The 18,577-nt window shown below is 38.4% G+C and overlaps 1 protein-coding gene across 3 annotated transcripts; it reads right to left on the bottom strand.

Annotated features, from left to right (window-relative positions):
* Positions 1-12: 12 nt before the first annotated feature.
* Positions 13-13,061, bottom strand: LOC122974090 (protein NLRC3-like). Of its 3 annotated transcripts, XM_044341967.1 has the most exons (7): positions 12,849-13,061; positions 11,031-11,204; positions 10,806-10,925; positions 9,046-9,101; positions 4,958-6,758; positions 1,198-1,350; positions 13-284 (listed from the first exon to the last, which is right to left on the bottom strand). In XM_044341967.1, the coding sequence occupies exons 2-6, from the start codon at positions 11,162-11,164 to the stop codon at positions 1,242-1,244; spliced, it is 2,220 nt and encodes a 739-aa protein (XP_044197902.1). In that variant the 5' UTR covers positions 11,165-11,204; positions 12,849-13,061; the 3' UTR covers positions 13-284; positions 1,198-1,241. The 3 variants fall into 3 exon arrangements, with proteins under 3 accessions (XP_044197902.1, XP_044197903.1, XP_044197904.1); XM_044341968.1 differs by lacking the exon at positions 1,198-1,350; XM_044341969.1 differs by lacking the exons at positions 9,046-9,101; positions 10,806-10,925; positions 11,031-11,204; positions 12,849-13,061 and adding an exon at positions 6,845-7,041.
* Positions 13,062-18,577: the final 5,516 nt, after the last annotated feature.

Genomic DNA, 18,577 nt, shown 5'->3' with positions numbered 1-18,577 from the left:
ACTGAAAACGTATAAAATAAAAATAAAAATAGAATTTATGGCAGAATTGTTGCATTAGATTGCACAGGTGTTCATAAAAGTTAGTGTACGTATGCTGGGAGTGTAAACTTCTAATCACTGCACTATGGATACAACTACAACCACTGGAGGTCAGTAAAACAGATATTATAGTTGCTCTGTAAGGTGAACATTTCACAGATGAGCCTGCAGAGTCTGTCATATGTCAGCTTGATAGTTGGGATCTGTCTCATTGCTCACATCTTGAAATTCCGGATTGTTTCACCCTGCAGGGAAGAGCACAACAAACATATAGTGTCATCATCACAAGCTTCTCATCTGTTGTCTTGTCACTCCTTGATAAAAACTATATTTTAATAGAACCAGCATGTTGATTTCTGCCCTAAATATAATATATGTATATATAACTATGTAATAATAATAATAATAATATACTTATACATATTTAATATATTTATCTGTAAAAAAGAGGACATCAGATTATTAAGTAACTCATAAATTGATAAACTAATTAGACAATGAAAAACAGGTTCAACAAAACTTCAACGTTAATGTTTTTTCACTCTGTAAAGCACTGAATTGCTTCTGTATGAGATTCTGTTGTACAAATAAACTTGACTTGACATTAATATATGAACACATAGGTGTAGTTATAACTGGATTTTTATCACTCATATTTATAGTTTAAGGAGCAAAATAACAATATCAAATATAAAAAAACAATTATAACACTGTTACACTAACCAAATAAAAAATAACAAAGAACAGAATTAAAAATGTATTTAAATTTTTTTAAATTGTGTTAAATTTTATATATTTACAATTTAAATTCAAACAAATTTACTGTTACTGTAAAATTAATTAGTAAAAATGATCAAGTTGACCCCACTTATCTGAACCACTTAATTAAAAGTGAAACATTTAGCAGTGAGATACATTATATCAACTGATAACTGAAATGTTCCTGTTTGTTTTGACTAATTCGGTTACACTGGACTAATTTAAAACCTGTGTGATCTCATGTGCTGTTACATGTCCAGCAATACCACCACTTCCCCAGATCACAGAAATAACACTATGGGTAAAACTTCATTATAATAAATAGAAATGATCACCCAAACTACAAATAGAAGACAGAGAATGTTTCTTTAACACAGAACTGAATACAATCTTTCTGACCTGAGAGTCTGTAGACCAGCAGACAGCAGCTTCATGCCTGATTTCTACAGTTTGTTGTCACTCTGGTCCAGCTCTCTCAAATGTGAGGGGTTGGACTTCAGAGCTGAGGCCAAAAAGTAGTAGCTGCTCTCTGACAGGCCGCAAAAACTCAGTCTGAGCGAGGAACAAAACATGAAGTTAAGAGGAGACAGTCATCACAGCTGCCGAGGTTTTAAATACAGAAATTTACATGTGCAAAAAGGAAACGAGAAACATAAGTAAAAGACATCACAAACAACACTCAGTCTCTTCAAACTCTGTGGAGGATCTGAGCAGCCTTCCAAAAATGTACAAAGCAATGAATGAACTATTTAACAGAACAATAAATAATGTTGGAGTTAAGAGACTTTATAACTGAATGACTTTATGAGGATCATGGAACATGTTTCAATAATCAACAATGGGGGTAAATACCAACATACACAGCTAACATCAAACGTGTGTGTTTATGTATGTATGAATATGAATTTGTATATGCAGACTAGAAATAAATTTGAATTCTAAAAATACAGATACAGCATTTTATCAGAAGCTAAATATGGTTTAACAATAACATTGATGCCAAAATGTTAGATGGGATATAATGAAAGCTTCTTTTAATCCTATTTTGGTTGTTTCACCCAATATTAAACATATTTTCAGAAATTGTAAAAAATCATTTTTTGTTTTGTTTTGTTATACACAGTATATTAATTGTTTTCTAATTTATTTAAAATTAATCCAGTTTTTATTTGTAAATAGCGTTGCATGTTATGGTATGTTTTTTTTAATGTTTGGTCTACATGATGTAGTGAGTGATATACATATAGTTTTTTCCCCCTTTCATATGTTAATATTTATGATTTCATAAACGGCCATCTTTAAACTTATATTATTATTGCCACAAAGATCACCTTTGTGTGTATGTTTTCTTCAAGATGACTGTTAAAAAGTACAAGTATAAAAATAATTTTTGGAAGTTGTCCTTCAATTGATCAAATTATAGCCCTTCTTCTCAAATCAATAAACAAAAATATTTTAAAATGGATGTTGAACTGGACAGCATTAATGTAGATTAATATTCTTCAGTACTGGATACATGGAAATCATTTACTTTAATACATTAATCTGTAAAAACAGAGGACATCAGATTATTAAGTACTTCATAAAGTAGACAATTAAAATGGTTTCAAATAGAACTTTACAGTTAATGTTGTATCACTATGTAAAACAAATTGAATTGCTTCTCTATGAGATTGTGCTTGATGAATAAACTTGACAGTAATATTTGACCCCATAGATTGAGTTTAAACTATTCTTATTCATTGTTTAAGGAGCCAAATAACATCATCAAATACTCAAAAGATAGTAGTTAACCAAATAAATAATAATTAAAAGATTAATTAAAAATTGGACTCTCCAGACCAGCAGACAGCAGCTTCACTCCTGAAACCTGCGGTCTGTTATAACTCAAACCAGCTCTCTCAGGGAGGGGGTGTACTTCAGAGCCGAGGCCAGAGAAGAGCAGTAGCTCTCCAACAAGCTGCAGTGCCTCAAACTAAATGAACAAAATGCATGTTACTGTGAAACTTCTGAGTGAGATACAGTTTGTCTTTGGTTAGAAGTGTACATAATATTTACAAACTGTCTGTTTTTTGCCTGGATCTAGATCAAGAACTAATTCCTGAATTTTAACATGTGAATGTAAATGTCTGTCACTGAATATTTTAATGCAGATCCAGATCCTATACAGGATTCATACATTCACCTCAGATACACATTGTAAATTCACACATCCAATCTTGCATACTTCCACTACATGCACACATTTATGCATGCATACATACTGATTCCTAGTTACATGCATGCATATCATATAGAAGAACATTACATTAATGATAAACTTACATTATTATTATTGGATGGTCAGTATTGCACATAATGGTGACCAAAATGATTGCTTAATCAAGACTACAAACTACGATTGTGAGAAAATTTCTTTGACACAGAACTGAATAAAAAGGTGTCTGACCTAAAGCCTAGTTCAGCCAGGAATGCAGATACTGCTTGCCGAAACAGAAAAGTTTCTGACTGTTCTTAAAGAATACTGGGTACTTTCTCCCTTCTGAAATTCAGTGGCACATAGGGCAACATTTTCAGGTTGCTGCCCTTTGCCCTAAAACAGGTTTTGTAACACAAAATATTTCACGGTATAAGTTCTGATTGCTCTGAATTTACCCCAAAAGGCAATAACCACATGTAAAGCAAATGTGGAAGTGTTCTGAGTTTAATTTCCTAAAATGGCAAACAAATGCTGCTTCCAAAAAAAATTATTGGTGTGAAATCATGCTCAGACTGGATTTGCTCTTAAAGATAAAAATAAAGAAGCCTTTTGGATGAGTGAAAGCAAGTCACTTTGATGTTAACACAGCACTTCTAGATACAGTATAAAATTACCTGGATGACTAAGAATGTTCAGTAAATATCTCTCAATCATTTATTGGTGTAGCTCAAGATAGCAGGCACATATGACATGTAAACATTACATATAATCAACACAAAACTAATTAAATAAAGCTGTGTGACTTGACAGTATGCTGATGAGTAAAATCTCACCAAACTGATAGAAAAACATGTGACGTGATGTAGCAGTGTTAATTTTGGCATCTAATTTTGATTTAGTTCTGTCATTTGATGAAAATGTTAGTTTTAGTGAACAAAAAATAAAGACATTCTTGTCTAGTTTTTCTCAGTGATTTCTGTCGTGCATTTTAAATTTTTACATCTTCTAAGCATTTTGAGGCTTCAGCTGTCACCATCTTTGTTGTGTACAGTTACCATGATTACATGCATCATTCTTGTCTATCTCGAAGTTAGTGTAAACGGGCGCTGTTTCTGATTAACATTAAAGCAGCAATATTTCTTTAGCAAACATCTAGAGGAAGATTTAGATGGCTGACTGCTAACATTAATCCTGCTGACTCATTCCTTCTGATAGTGACAAGAAAGATAGCTTAAGTAACATTAGCTTGATAATGCTATGTTAGCTTAGCTTTTTATAAATGTGTCTGTGCTGCCTGTATATTTTCACACAATGTTTTGTTGCTGTTTTTTATCTAATTCTCAGTGGACTGTAGATGAATTTAGTTCATAAAGCTGTTAGACATACTGACAGACAGAACGTTATTGAATGCAAAATGGTTCTTATTAATGGTACTGCAACATCTTAAACAGCTAAATCATCAACGTGTGATTTGCATTTACTTCATTCAGTCCATTTGTCCTTCATCTGTCTTTTATATAATCCTTTAGTTTTCATTTGTTAACAAAAAATGTTAAACATTTTGTCATTGTCCCAGTTTTCAAAGGTTACTTTTTATTTAGTTTTAGTCTCGTTTTTGTTGTGAAAAAAGGTCAACAATTATTTTGTTGTTTAATATGACTTTGCATTCAAAGCGCAATTAATGAATCTATCCATCTTTCAGGTTATCGTTTGATTTTTGTATCATGACGTAAAAAATTTTGCTTCAACTGCTTTTTTAAAATTTAGTTTTAGTCTTGTTCTCGTCATGAAAAGTTGTCAACAAATATTTTTTGCCATAGTTTAGATTTTGTTGACAAAATTAACACAGTGACTTACTTTTATTTGAGAATACAAGTCTAACATTTAGATAGAAGTACTTTTAGTCCTAGATCATCTTTCAACAAAAATCCTAAGAGTAAATATGGATCCTGGACTTACCGAGCCTGTCTGTAGTTCCTGACAGCTGGGATAAGTCTAAGTCGACCCTCCTCTGACGTCCTGTGTGCCTTCATGTCCAGTACATCCAGGACCTTCTCTGACATCTGCAGCATGTAGGCCAGAGCTGAGCAGTGGATCTCAGAGAGTTTTGTCTCTGATGTGTTCTCTGACTTCAGGTACTTTTGGATCTCCTGATGTACTGAGCCGTCATTTATTTCCATTAGACAGTGGAAGATGTTGATGCTTCTGTCAGGAGAGATGGTACAAGTGTTCATTTCCTTCAGGTTGTGGATGGCTCTCTGGATGTCTTCTGGATTCTTTTCTGTGTCATTCAGCAGGCCTCCTAAGAGTGTCTGATTTGACTCAAGTGAAAGGCCATGAAGGAAGCGGACAAATAAATCCAGGTGGCCATCTTTGCTCTGTAGTGATTCATCCATGGCTTTCCTCAGGAACATATCCAGGGATGGGTCACAGCTACGATACCTACCCCAGTCCTTTCCAAGGAATGTCTCCAGTGTCTCGCTATCCTTGTTTGCTTGACAATGAAAAATATACACTGCAGCAAGAAACTCCTGAATGCTCAGATGAACAAAGCAGTAGATGGATTTCTGGAAGTTCACACGCTCTCTTTTAAGGATCTCTGTACAAAATCCTGAGTACACCAAGGCCTCTGTGATATCAAGACTACACTGCTCCAGGTCTTCTTGGTGGAACATGATGTTTCCTTTCACCAGTTGTTCAAACGCCAGCCTCCCCAGCTTCAGAAGAACTTCCCTGTCAGCCTCCGTCAGCTCCTGTGGACTTGTCTCATGTCCCTCCTCATACTTGTGCTTCTTCCTCTTTGTCTGAACCAGCAGGAAGTGTGAGTACATGTCAGTCAGGGTCTTGGGCAGCTCTCCTCTCTGGTCTGTAATCAACATGGGCTCCAGAACTGAAGCAATGATCCAGCAGAAGACTGGGATGTGACACATAATGTGGAGGCTCCTGGACATCTTGATGTGTGAGATGATTCTGCTGGACAGCTCTTCATTACTGAATCTCCTCCTGAAGTACTCCTCCTTCTGGGCGTCAGTGAAGCCTCGTACTTCTGTTACCCTGTCAACACATGTAGGAGGGATCTGATTGGCTGCTGCAGGTCGGGAAGTTATCCAGACGAGAGCCGACGGAAGCAGATTCCCCTTGAAGAGGTTTGTCAACAGCACATTGACTGGTGACTTCTGTGTGACATCAGATACAACTGCATTGTTCTTGAAATCCAGTGAAAGTCTGCTTTCATCCAGGCCATCAAAGATGAACAAAACCTTACAGACAGCAAGCTTCTCTGCTGTGACCTTCTGTAATGTTGGATGGAAAACATGGATCAGCATGAGAAGACTGTACTGCTCATCTCTGATCAAGTTCAGCTCCCTGAACGAAAGCAGAATCACCAGACTGACATCTTGGTTTTCTAAGCCCTCTGCCCAGTCCAGAGTGAACTTCTGCACTGAGAATGTTTTTCCAACGCCAGCAACACCGTTCGTCAGAACAACTCTGACATGTTTCTGTTGGTCAGGTAAAACTTTAAAGATGTTGTGGCACTTAATTTGAATGTTTTCCTCCATCTTGGAGGCTGACTCAAGCTTCCAAACCTCATGTTGAGTATTAACCTCTTCACTCTGTCCCTCTGTGATGTAGAGCTCAGTGTAGATCCTGTTGAGGAAGGTTCTGCTTCCTGTTTCATCAGTTCCTTCAGTCACACATTCACATCTTCTCCTCAGACTGATCTTATATTCATCTAAAACCTTCATCAGTCCTTCGACCACTGTGGAGGAGAAAAAAAATAACTGTTAAGAATCAATAAGGTTTAACTGATATACTTTTGTCCTGTATCCTCAGGCATTTTCAAACCTGCGTTGTTAGGTCTGGTTGAATGGGACACTAGTTGGTGTTGGGCCTCAAACCACGAGGTCACACAGAGAAGCTTGGCCCTTGGGTTGCTCTGAAGATTGTGGCCAGCACCCCACTCTTCAGACCAAAGGGGGGATGTTTCCCCCGAGACAAAGGAATAGCGCCAAAATGCTGCTTACAGACAATGGGAGTCCATTGCAAACTCCATTTCCAAGGATGCTTTGCGATTTTCACACCTCAGCAGGGAACAGTCAACATACAGTCTCATTGGCGGAGACGCTCCTGCACAGTGGAGCGTCCTGATGATGCACCCATGACATCACCACCCCTTTAAAAACTGAGCACGCCCTGAAACACACGCCTTTCCCATGTCACTGAGCTAGGGGTAACCTCTGCTCCTCTGTGAGTCAGCTTGACTAAAGGGGGTACCCCACGCACCCTTCATCGAAGACTCCCCTCGCTGGACGAGACGAGACTTCGCCCGTGTTCACCCAAACACATTCCTGGATCCGAGAGAGACTGCTGCTGCAACCAGCGTCCTCAAATTCCCTCGAGAAGGAAGAAACACTCCGCTCTTCTTCACCGAGTCGACTCTGCTGTTCTCTCCGCCACGCTGCTGAGAGCCAGCTGCCATGATTTTCACCAACCGTGTGAGAACGACCACTGTCTGCATCTGAGCCAAGGATAAAGCCGGACAGAAAGACAGACTACACAAACAGCCTGCTCGCTTACTGAAGCAACCAAGTACGAGGCATAAGTCTGGGCAGAGGCAGTGTTAGTTGTGTGTTCTTTTCAGCATCAGTTGCTGTTGTTTAGCATTCAGCTTTTTAGCATTATTGCTATTGTTCTTGTTGTGTGAGTTGACAGACCGCCGAGTCCATTTTCTCTGCTTACTCTTAGGAGTATTTTAAGTTTGCTGCCTGTTTAGTTGTGTTCACCACACTAGACTGTTTTGTGTTTGTCCCGCTCGGGTGTGTTTGTGCCACCGTGAGTGAGAAAGTAAGTTGCTTTCTCAATCAGAAACCAGACAACGTGCATCACAGACTGCCGTCCGTATGCACACTGTCTGTGGACAAAGGAACCATTTCTCTTCCCCTCACGATCGCTTTCTTTCCTTCTTCTCCCTCTCTTGCGACTAACACACACACGCGCGTGCACACAGGTACACGCACCGACATCTTTTGCACATCTGATGGTCAGATAACGTCAGACAAAGCTTTGCTTTGTCTTTCCGTATCCGCCATCAGACACGTGTGTTTTTCACGGAATTGGGTGAGTGCAAGACGCCAACCACCAAGCGGCGCCACCTTGCTTCTGTCTAACCAAGACACCGCCATACTTCCGCCATCCAGTTCTCGCATGACGTGACTCCCTCCAATAGTCACGTCGCAGACCGACGACATCATCACGTCAGGCCCCATAGCCATCTTGTCGCGCGCGCACACGCACACTCATTTATTGAATGAAGCATTTGTTAACTTTGTTAATTTTGCTAAGTTTAATAAACACTGTTATATCTTTAAAGAGAAGTTCTTTTGTCAGTATTGTGTGTAACATATTGTGAAAAGTGGCTGATTGAAGGAGTCAGAGCTCAAATTCAACCCTTCTTTGTTCACCCTTGAATGTTGATATCTCTCAGATATTAACATTCTATGTGAACTCCCATTTATGAGACTACCTTGTTTGGTAATTGGTTCCGGTTTCCGGGTGGTGCTGACAGTGGTGATAACAGCACATAATGACACCTGTTGTCCTCCCAGGTCAAAATTGACCCGAGGGCAACAGGAGGGTTAAAGACTTTGGTTTTCATTTTTTGGTGCCAAACATAAAAATGATCAATAAGAGCAGGAAAAAAAATCAGAACAAGGCTTAGGACTCAGTCACTAGCACGTATAACTGAATATTTCTGTCGCATAATACTCAAATTATTTGAGAATCACAATACATGGATTTGGTCACAGCAGAGAAATATATTTCCATGTCAGGTTTGACATTGTCAACCAATAGCAAAGCTGCTATGAAATGTTTTAAATTTAAAACATAAGAAGACAGTTCAAACATGTTGATGTTTACCACGTATAATGTTAGCAAAGGTCAATATCTTAATTTAGCGAGTTACGATGCTAACAAACACTACCCACACTGCAAAAAGACTAATGATGAACCAGACTGGACCCCCCATGGCGTGATGTGATCTGTACCTGGGACACAGCAGGACAGCAGCTCCTCCTCAACACCACCACACTTCTCCCTCCCCCTGTGGAAAAAAGGCAGTTCTTTTTCAAAAAAAACTTTTAATTAAATATTTCACATACTGTCTAGATGTTAGGATTAATATTTCAATATAGAATCTGAATTCCAGATGAAGACCCCTTTACATTGAAGATCTTTCCTTAATACCTGCTCTAAAGGTCTCAGTATGCTTCAAACTAAGTGCTTGTCAGATCGTTTAACAGCATTTGAAAATTCTCTTTCTGATGTCGTAATTGCCAATCATGCCAAGTTTGTGCAGTGATTGGTCAGGTGTGTGGAGGTGTGAAAGTAGCCAGGGATTGCACTTCATTCTTCACACAACCCAGTGCACGTTGAATGCTTTTGAGGAAAGTCTTTAAAGGCCAACTCCTGTCTTCAGCTTTTATTTAAAGTATGTTTAGCTCATTGCAGAGATTGGTCACCCTGTCAGAGAAGACAACTTGTCATACAGACTAGTTCATTTTAAGTATTTTGAAACATTAAAGGGGACATATTGTGCTTTTTGTGATTTTCAGTCATATACTGTTATAGTGTCAGATTTCGAATGTTAAATATGGTAAGAGTTCCAAAGCGTGAGGTGGACGAATGTGCGCTCTGAAAGTCAAAAGTCACAGAGTTATCAAGCCCTTGACAAGCTTCATCTGCTTGATAACAAGTTTATTATTAGAATCAGGTGTGTTAAAGTGGGGAGATACCTAAAACCTGCAGGGCAGTAGCTCTCCAGAAGCAGGGTTGGTGACTACTGTATTATAGGAACTGGATACCGGACTCAAAGATGGCGCCTATTCAGTCAAATGAAAATTGACGGCCTGGCACAAGAGCCAAGAAAGTTTGTAGCTTCTGGGTTTGCTTACGTGTTGTGCACAGTTGTGTTTCTCCCATGCAGCCTGTAGACTTTACATTGGGATGATGTCACAGATTGCTTTTCTAGGTTCAAGGAAAGTTTTACAAATATAAAACCTTCATGGATTAAAAATTCAAAATACAAAGAGTAATTATTGGTCCTATTTACAGTTGTCGGTATCCTGTCAACAGTTTTATAGACATCTCTTTATAATGGTGGTCTATGAGGAAAATACCTTTTGGGCCACAGGGGATTTTTTTCACGGCAATACCACGAGTTGCAACTGGAAGTAACTGGCAGCAAGGTTAAAAGGTGGCGCCATATTCAGTTTTATTATACATCAATGTTCTGAACACTCTGGTTGCGAAGATACCTCTACTTTCTCTTCATGATGACAACAGATTATCGCACATGCCCACAAATAGCACTCCATTCTGCTACCTTTGCTGCTAAGGATGTTGCTAAAGTTGTTGTCCACTCTCACATTTCAGATCTGATTCAGCTACAATATGTACGGATGGATTTGAGAAGTTGACATTTGGAGTAAAGAAGGAGAAAAAGAAGTGAAATCCTGCTACTATAGTTTGTTTACATAGCCTCTGGAGCTGGAGGAAGCTTCCTGAAGCTGACCAATCAGAACAGAGTGGGCTCATCAGGAGGCGGGCCTTAAAGGGACAAGAGCTAAAACGGCCTGTTTCAGACAGAGGCTGAACTGAGGGGCTGCATAAAGGGCCAGTATAAGATAAATAAGGAGTTTTTATCTGGAAACCATATAGAGATATTCCAGTAGAGCCCCAGAATATAAATATAGACCAGGGAATGTGCAGAACATGTCTTCTTTAAGAGTTCTGTTAGTCATCTTACTTTGTAGGTGAAGGCTGACTTTCATCACTAGAGCCTAGAGGAAAATCATCAGAGCAGTCACTCGTCATCAACTGACATGTAGTCTCCACAGACTTTGCTCTCTTTCTCTGGTTGCAGTGTCTGTAAAAACAAACATCAAAAGGAATGCACAAGTTCTTGTTAAGACAAATAACACATTTAACTTTGTACGTGTCGCAGTTCTGTGTGACATTAAATTCCTCTTACAGTGAGTGTGAATGAGGTGCAGGTTCAGTATTGAAGTTTACAGGATATCCCTTAGAGTGGTTACTCTTCATCGACAGACAGCTGCATCCTGGAGACTTTGCTCTGTCCATCTCTTCCTCTGCACAATCACTCATCTTCTCGACTTCACAACATCTGAGCCGGACACCAGAAACACTGCAGACACACACACAAAATGAACATAGTCACGGTTAGAAGCATCCTCTTTTCCATCAAAATGCATTAAATCATGAAGATAACACAGTGATTATAAAGAACTCCCAATTATGTTCATGTTCATGCTCTCTTTCCCCTTTTTCCAGTTGCTCTGCACAGGGAACTATCAAATAAAGGAACAGGATTTCATAAGCCCTATATGCCATGGCGACAATCAATTTTAATGCTTCTTACATCATATTTCCTTTTTCCTGTTCTCTCCCTCTCATTTCAGAGCCTGATGTTTCTTCCCAGCCTTCCCAAGTCTATACAAGAAGTCACAGAAACACTCACATCCTGCTAGATCAGAAGCTGATCTGTTCAATCTGTTCAGCTTTTACTCCAATAGGCCTAATTGTTGTTTTAGAGTTTTAGAGATGTTCTTGTGTATGGCAGGGTACCTCTTGAATTTGACAAAAGAGATAAAGAAATCAATCAATAGTCAATATACACGGGGACAGGAAAGCAGAAATCCAAGACAGTTTTTTGTTCAGATATATTTTTGTCAGATATTTAGACTGTAAGATGTTTCTTTACTTGTTATGGAAAGTTTTGTGTCGCTTCATGATACTAACAAAAATTAACTAAGTTATATTGATATTGGAGGCTGTCTGTAATATTTGGAGGCTACTGACACACAACAATTATTCTGTTAACAAAACAAAACTTCTTAGTACAATATCAAACAGATAAAATATAAATCTTTACAGTTACAAAAAGAGTTTCCATAAGATGTTATGCTTCTGGTCAAAAATCTAAATCAATCAACTTTGAGGTCTCTCCTCGCTCCGAAAACTGTGGCCACATTTTCATCAAACAGAACACATTGTGCTGTGAACACCAGTGATCGATTTTGCACAGGCCCGACTCATCTCCAGTGAGATTATTGTTTTCTACCTTCAGTCATCACCTGACTCCCATAACCAGCCACTTTCCTCTCATTCTGCCTCAGCATTCAGCCTTCCTGTCATCTGTTTTTGCCTGCACATTTGACCCTTTAGTTCAGTTTTCCTGTTTGGACTGACCACCTGTTGACAAATCCTGTCCAGACTTATTTTAATTCAATCTCCCTGATTCTGGGTCATGCATCTGAGTCCAATGTGTCCAAAACTGAGCATTTAAACTGGTGAAGTGGTTTCTGTCCTACAGATTACAGATACCCCATGAGTGAAGTACATCATGAGTGAACTCAATAAATGCCCCTCGCTAGCAAATAAAATCTCAACAGCATGCCAATTTTTTTTTTTCCTAGGATGGTGACCTCCCATGGTTCCAATACCTTAGGGGCGTTAGTGCCAATCAAACTTTACCGTTTTACCTATATCTAGTTTAGTTTATTTTGTGTTCTGTGAGACTATATTTTACTGTGTTTTTAATGCACCAACCAGGAATGCGCTCCTAATTTCGTTGTATCTACAATACAATTACAATAAAAGCTTTCTATTCTTCTTCTTCTATGAGTTGTCTCTTACCTCGCTTATTATTTCAAATGTAATTCACAGGGGAAAAAAAACATACGTACTATAGGCTTACACATATACAACGTATACATATACAAGTTCTGCAACATAGAGATGATGGATAAAGTAGTGAAGATGTACTTACATATCTCCGCTCCTTTCAATGTCGTTCTTTTCAAATGACGTGTCATTTCACTGGAAATGGGTATTTCTCCTTCCTAAGAAAGGCACGCCCCACTCTGACCCTGATGTAACCCTATCTTCCGGCCTAACCTAACCTACCAAACTAACGAACGAAACGACGTACGTGCATATAATGTTTAATGATCTGATTCACCGGTGTTACAAATCAACTGGTTTTCCTCTTAACTTGTTACCTTTGTTTGTAAATGTCGGGCGTTTCTCACGGCGATAGCAGATGTTCCAATCACGGAGAGGAAACGTCACTGACCTTGCAAATGCACTCACAAAATCACTCATAATTCCGTAGACTAGGCTATCCATCTGATTAATTCAGCTTATTGATGGTTTATGGATCTACGAAAAATGTTTCACTTCGGAGGCGCAACAAACTGGGCTTGTGTGGCTGCTATCACTGCAGTAACAGTGGTCTCAAGTTAATCTAGCAGAGGTATTTTAAAACCCGAAGATAATATACGGTTGTTTTTGCCTCTAAATAAGCTGTGTGTTTGGGTATATAGGTAGTTCTCAAAGCCGCATCGCTCAGTGATGCAGCACAATGTACCGTCAGTTTTCCGTTAGATTTAACACCTGGTGTCGAAACCCAGGTGGAGAATTTTTATTTTGAAGAAAATACATCAAAATATGGTTAAGAATATTTCTAATCCCACAGTTTCATTGAACTCCATAAACCATGAGCTGAATTTATCAGATGGATAGTCTAGTCTATGAAATTATGAGTGATATAAAATCATCATCAGGCATTTGCAGGTCAACAACGTTTCCTCTCTGATTTAAACATGTGCTGTCACTGCCGAGAAACTCGACGTTTACAATTACAAGGAAAGAGAACCAGTTAACAAGAACTTGACTTGTAACTCCGGTTTCTCACCTCTAGCGCTCTCTCTCTTTATTCACTATCTGGCTCGCTCGACCGCAGCTGCGCTCTCGCTCTCTTTATTCACATATATCACACACATATCAAATGAAGAGAAACGTCCTCCCCTCCTCCGCATCCCCTGATAGACGTGAATGGTGCCGTGAAACCATAACTCGCCTCATATTCACGTCTATGCGGAGACGGGAGCACTGGTTCTGTCCCAACACCTCCACTAATATAGCTACCAGCACACACTACACTTACTCACTGGCAGTGATGGAAGAAGTATTCAGATTTTAACAGTTTGTTCCGTGTTGCTTGGTTGAAGTAGAAAATGAGTCATGGGATTTCCACAGTGTTCGTCACTTATTACTAATATTCACATCAACCTTACCAAGCCCGGTTGTACGTACAGCTACTATTTTATCATACGTGAACAAAACAGAAGCTACACGTAACCAAACATTACTCTTGAGTCCAGAGAAAAAACAGGAACCCAACACGAAGCAGCCATTCACAGCATGTGCGCCACTGGTTTGAACACGATACGCTGTCTGATGACGTTGCTTCTCTTGTATCTAGGCAACACAAAGGTACATCTCACAATTTCGACAGATCCTTTACTTCAGTAAAAGTTCCAATACATCAATGTAAAAATACACCATTACAAGTAAAAGTCCCGCATGAAAAATCCTGCTACAGTAAAAGTACATAAGTATTATGAGCTTGATGTAGTTAAAGTATTGCAGTAAAAGTACATAAGTATTATGAGTTTGATGTAGTTAAAGTATTGCAGTAAAAGTACATAAGTATTATGAGCTTGATGTAGTTAAAGTATTGCAGTAAAAGTACATAAGTATTATGAGCTTGATGTAGTTAAAGTATTGCAGTAAAAGTACATAAGTATTATGAGCTTGATGTAGTTAAAGTATTGCAGTAAAAGTAGTGGTTTGGTCCCTCTGACTGATATATTATTATATATGACATCATTAGATTATTAATAGTGAAGCATCAGTGTTAGAGCAGCATGTTACTGTTGTAGCTGCTGGAGGTGGAGCTAGTTTACACTACTTTATATACAGTTAGCTAGTTTAGTCCAGTGGTTCCCAACCTAGGGGTCGGGGCCCCTCCAAAGGGTCAGCAGATAAATCTGAGGGGTCATGAGATGATTAATGGGAGAGGAAAGAAGAAAAAACAAAGTTCTGATACACAAATCTGTTTTCAGTTTTTGGACTTTTTCTCTAATCTTTGATTTTTGCTGAAATATTGGATCATTTGAACATTTATTGAAATGAAAGCATGTGAGAAGTTTAGAGGGAAAAATCACTATTTGGTGGAGCTGTTAACAACTCATAGACATGTGAAATGTGACCCCGACTACACACTGCTTTTTGTAAGACGTCAAAAGACAAAAAGGTTGGAAACCACTGGTTTCATCTTTAACAATGTGTTGTATTTTAAAAGCTTGTTATATTATCCATTGTGTCAAATCTTCATCCGAAAAGTAACTAAAGCTGTCAAATAAATGTAGTGGAGTAGAAAGTACAATATTTCCCTCTGAAATGTAGAAAGTAGCATCACATGGAAATACTCAAGTTAAGTACAAGTACCTCAAAACTGTACTTAAGTTCAGTACTTGAGTAAATGTAATTAGTTTTGCTCTTAAAAGGTTACATTTACATTTCTGGAATCCCAGAAATTACTGCATCATGACCTCACCCCTCTGACTCAGTCTGGAGGAGGAAATTACCAGAAATGTACATATTTAAAATGTATTTCTGTTTCTGTTTGAGTGCCTCAAAGATGCTGCATTTCTACATATGTCCACAGGGTGGCAGTGTTGTCCACTTTAACTGGATCGTCTGTCTCTTACTGCTGCTGTAAGATAGAAACTCACTCAATCGCCACCATCTGTTTTCTGCAGATAAACACACACAGTCGTGTTTTTATAACTTCAGAGGACATTACATTAACTTAAACTCATTTTCTGGAGACTTACATTAAACTTAAACCAAGTCTTCACAATAAAACTTAATGATTCAAGTTACAGGGACTTGATTTTCATCCCCAAAAGGAAGGTAAGTCCCCACAACATGAGTAGTACAATGAACTCTCTCTGTTCTTTATCATGTCAGTATAATGAATGAAACAGCCAGCAGCCTCGATACTCAACTCATCCCTCTAAGTGTGTGTGTGTGTGTGTGTGTGTGTGTGTGTGTGTGTGTGTGTGTGTGTGTGCTTTGTATGAGACTCAGTTTTATTGTTTTCAGCTCTGTCTGTACTGTTTTACTGTATGAGGTTATGATATGTGTTTTCTTTTAATTATTCATTGATCTTTTTTCTTAAAAGATCATTCTGATATTTTTCTTCATGTTTGGATCCAAACCAACAATAAACTGATGTACTAACAAGTATTGTGTGTGTATCAAAGCCTGATATATCTTATTCCTCTGTTGTTGTCCAGAAACTATTAAAAACATGTCAGTGAGTCACACCGCTGCACTGGGTCACATGTTCCTTCATCATGAAGAGTTTGGTCATGTTAGTTTGTAAGACTAATAACAGCATCATGTTTTCAGTCTCTGGAGAGTAGTTCTGTGTAAGGCAGACGCCACTGAGCATGTGCAGGACCGCAGTTCTGTTTACAGCTTCACTAGCTGTTGTGCTACATATCACAACCTCTGGACTTTATACTGTTTTTGCTGTTGCAATTTAGCCGTATATGAACGTAATTTCTAGGAGGCAGGGTTGTGTTTAACATGGAGATCTGACATCACAACATGCATGATATGCCCCCTTTAACTTAAATTTTAAAGTAGCCATCTCGAACATCTCCATTTCGTTGTCTTTGGCGGCACCATATGGCGTTAAGTGGTAATTGCAGGTGTGGTTTTGGACCTCACAGTGTCTCTGATAGGGATGTGCAGAGAGCCCAATATTCATATTTTTATCCGTATTTCTTGAGGCAGCAAAATTATTTGTATTTGAATAAAAGTGGAAATAGGCGGACATTAAAGTGTTGAAATAAGTTTTCTTCAATAAACTCCTTTCCAAAGTAGGGTTCCCACAAGAGGTGTGCCCGAATACAAATACATTATTCAGCAAAGCACAAATAGTATGTTTTATATGAATATTTGTTTCATACAAATATTTTAAAAATTGTTTGTTTTTGGGAAGAAAAAAAAACCCATGTCAAATACCAGTTTACAGGTCAGTGACATCGTTATCTCAGTATCTCTCCTCTGCTCCGCTGTTACGTCTATCAGGGGTAAGTCCCAAGGGACTCTCCATAACCTGTTGTTCCTCTTCTCCTTTAGTTAGGTTGTAAAAAATAGGCAATAAATGAAAAATGCAAAGCAAGAATCACCTTTGAAGTTCTTCTACATGTTAAACGCTGTGCTGTCTCTGTGTTATGGGTGTATAAATAGGTAGAGGTCTGTCTGCAATGAGTCGATGAGTAAAGTTTTAACTCAGTAGTCAGCGCAGTCGTCTATGATATGGGAGACTCCAGTTTGAAACCTGGTGTGGGGACGTCCTTCATAAGGTAGTTTATTCATGAACACTTATTGTAACACTGTAATTTTCTAAAATTAAAAGCATAATAAAAACACAAACAGGATTTTTAAGCTTTCCACTTTTATTCAAATACAAATAATTTTGCTGCCTCAACAAATACAGATACAAGTACTGGACCGTCTGCACATCCCTAGTTCCCGCACCAGGTTTTGAACTCTGATCTCTCAGACCACAGCTGACTGCACTGACCACTCAGCCAAAGCTCAGCTCTGTGAAACACACACACCTGCAGCTATTTATACATCCATGATGCAGAGGAGAGAGACAGCGACAAGCGAATCAAAGAGCGAGTCTGTTGCGTTAGCCCCGCCCACCCTCTCTGGTGGATCAACCGCTGAATGATGGAAAACACGTCACTCACTGCGCCGCTTGTGATTTGAATGCATGGCAGGAAAGTCACCACAGACACTGTTTACAATAATCATATTACTGCAAATGCTTAACAGACGTTTATTTAAAATAAAATCTTCTAGATTATAACTTTAACCCGAACCATGATCCCTCCAGACCTTAATCATGGTCACATTGTTGTCATGTAATAAAACATGTTTATTCTTCTTTTCTTTTTTGTCAGACTATTTTTTTGTTTTGTTTTGTTTTGTTTTTGCTTTTATTTGACAGATTAAATATGAGTAGAGAGAGAAGGTCCACAGCCAGAATCAAACCAGCATTGTTCTTAACCAGGACGCCCCAAACATGTTTATTTTCCTACAGTGATTAAAACGGTTTTGGACATTTCTACGACATATTTTGTCCTTTGATTTGGACGACTTGTTGCAAATATAAATAACATTTGTAGGAGACGCAGTTATTTTTATTCTGTAAATCATTTTCATCCGGAAAGCACTTTGTTCTTATGCTTGAAAAGTACTGTATAAATAAAATTATTATTATTATTATTATTAAAGGTTCTGCTGCTTTACTTGAATTTGTTTAATTTCTTTTTAGTTTGGAGACTTTCTACTTTCAAGACTTATACTTATTTAGCACCTGGAGTTACTTTTCTCATGAAATATCAGCATTGAAATGAACCTTATTACTGTCTTTTCTGTGTGTTTGTAGATTTTTTAACATCTTCTTTCCCCTGTTTAATGTTCTCACGTACATGATGATCTTTAGTGATGCGATGAAGGGCTTTTTCCCCTTTCTTCCATTGAAGTTTAGAGCCTGAATATTTGGTTTCACTTTGGATAAACTGATATCACACACACACACACACACACACACACACAGCCGCA

This window comes from Thunnus albacares, chromosome 22, assembly GCF_914725855.1.
Source record: "Thunnus albacares chromosome 22, fThuAlb1.1, whole genome shotgun sequence".
NCBI classification, from domain to species: domain Eukaryota; kingdom Metazoa; phylum Chordata; class Actinopteri; order Scombriformes; family Scombridae; genus Thunnus; species Thunnus albacares.
This window is presented reverse-complemented; position numbering and strand designations above follow the sequence as displayed.

What these genes read in the sequence shown, in the direction of transcription:
- LOC122974090 (XM_044341967.1), bottom strand. Translation starts at nt 11,164, where the DNA reads ATGAGTGATTGTGCAGAGGAAGAGATGGACAGAGCAAAGTCTCCAGGA. An exon ending in GCACCTCATTCACACTCACT is followed by an intron (nt 10,926 to 11,030) that starts GTAAGAGGAATT and finishes TTGTTTTTACAG; the next exon opens with ACACTGCAACCAGAGAAAGA. An exon ending in GCTGTCCTGCTGTGTCCCAG is followed by an intron (nt 6,759 to 9,045) that starts GTACAGATCACA and finishes TCTCCTCCACAG; the next exon opens with TGGTCGAAGGACTGATGAAG.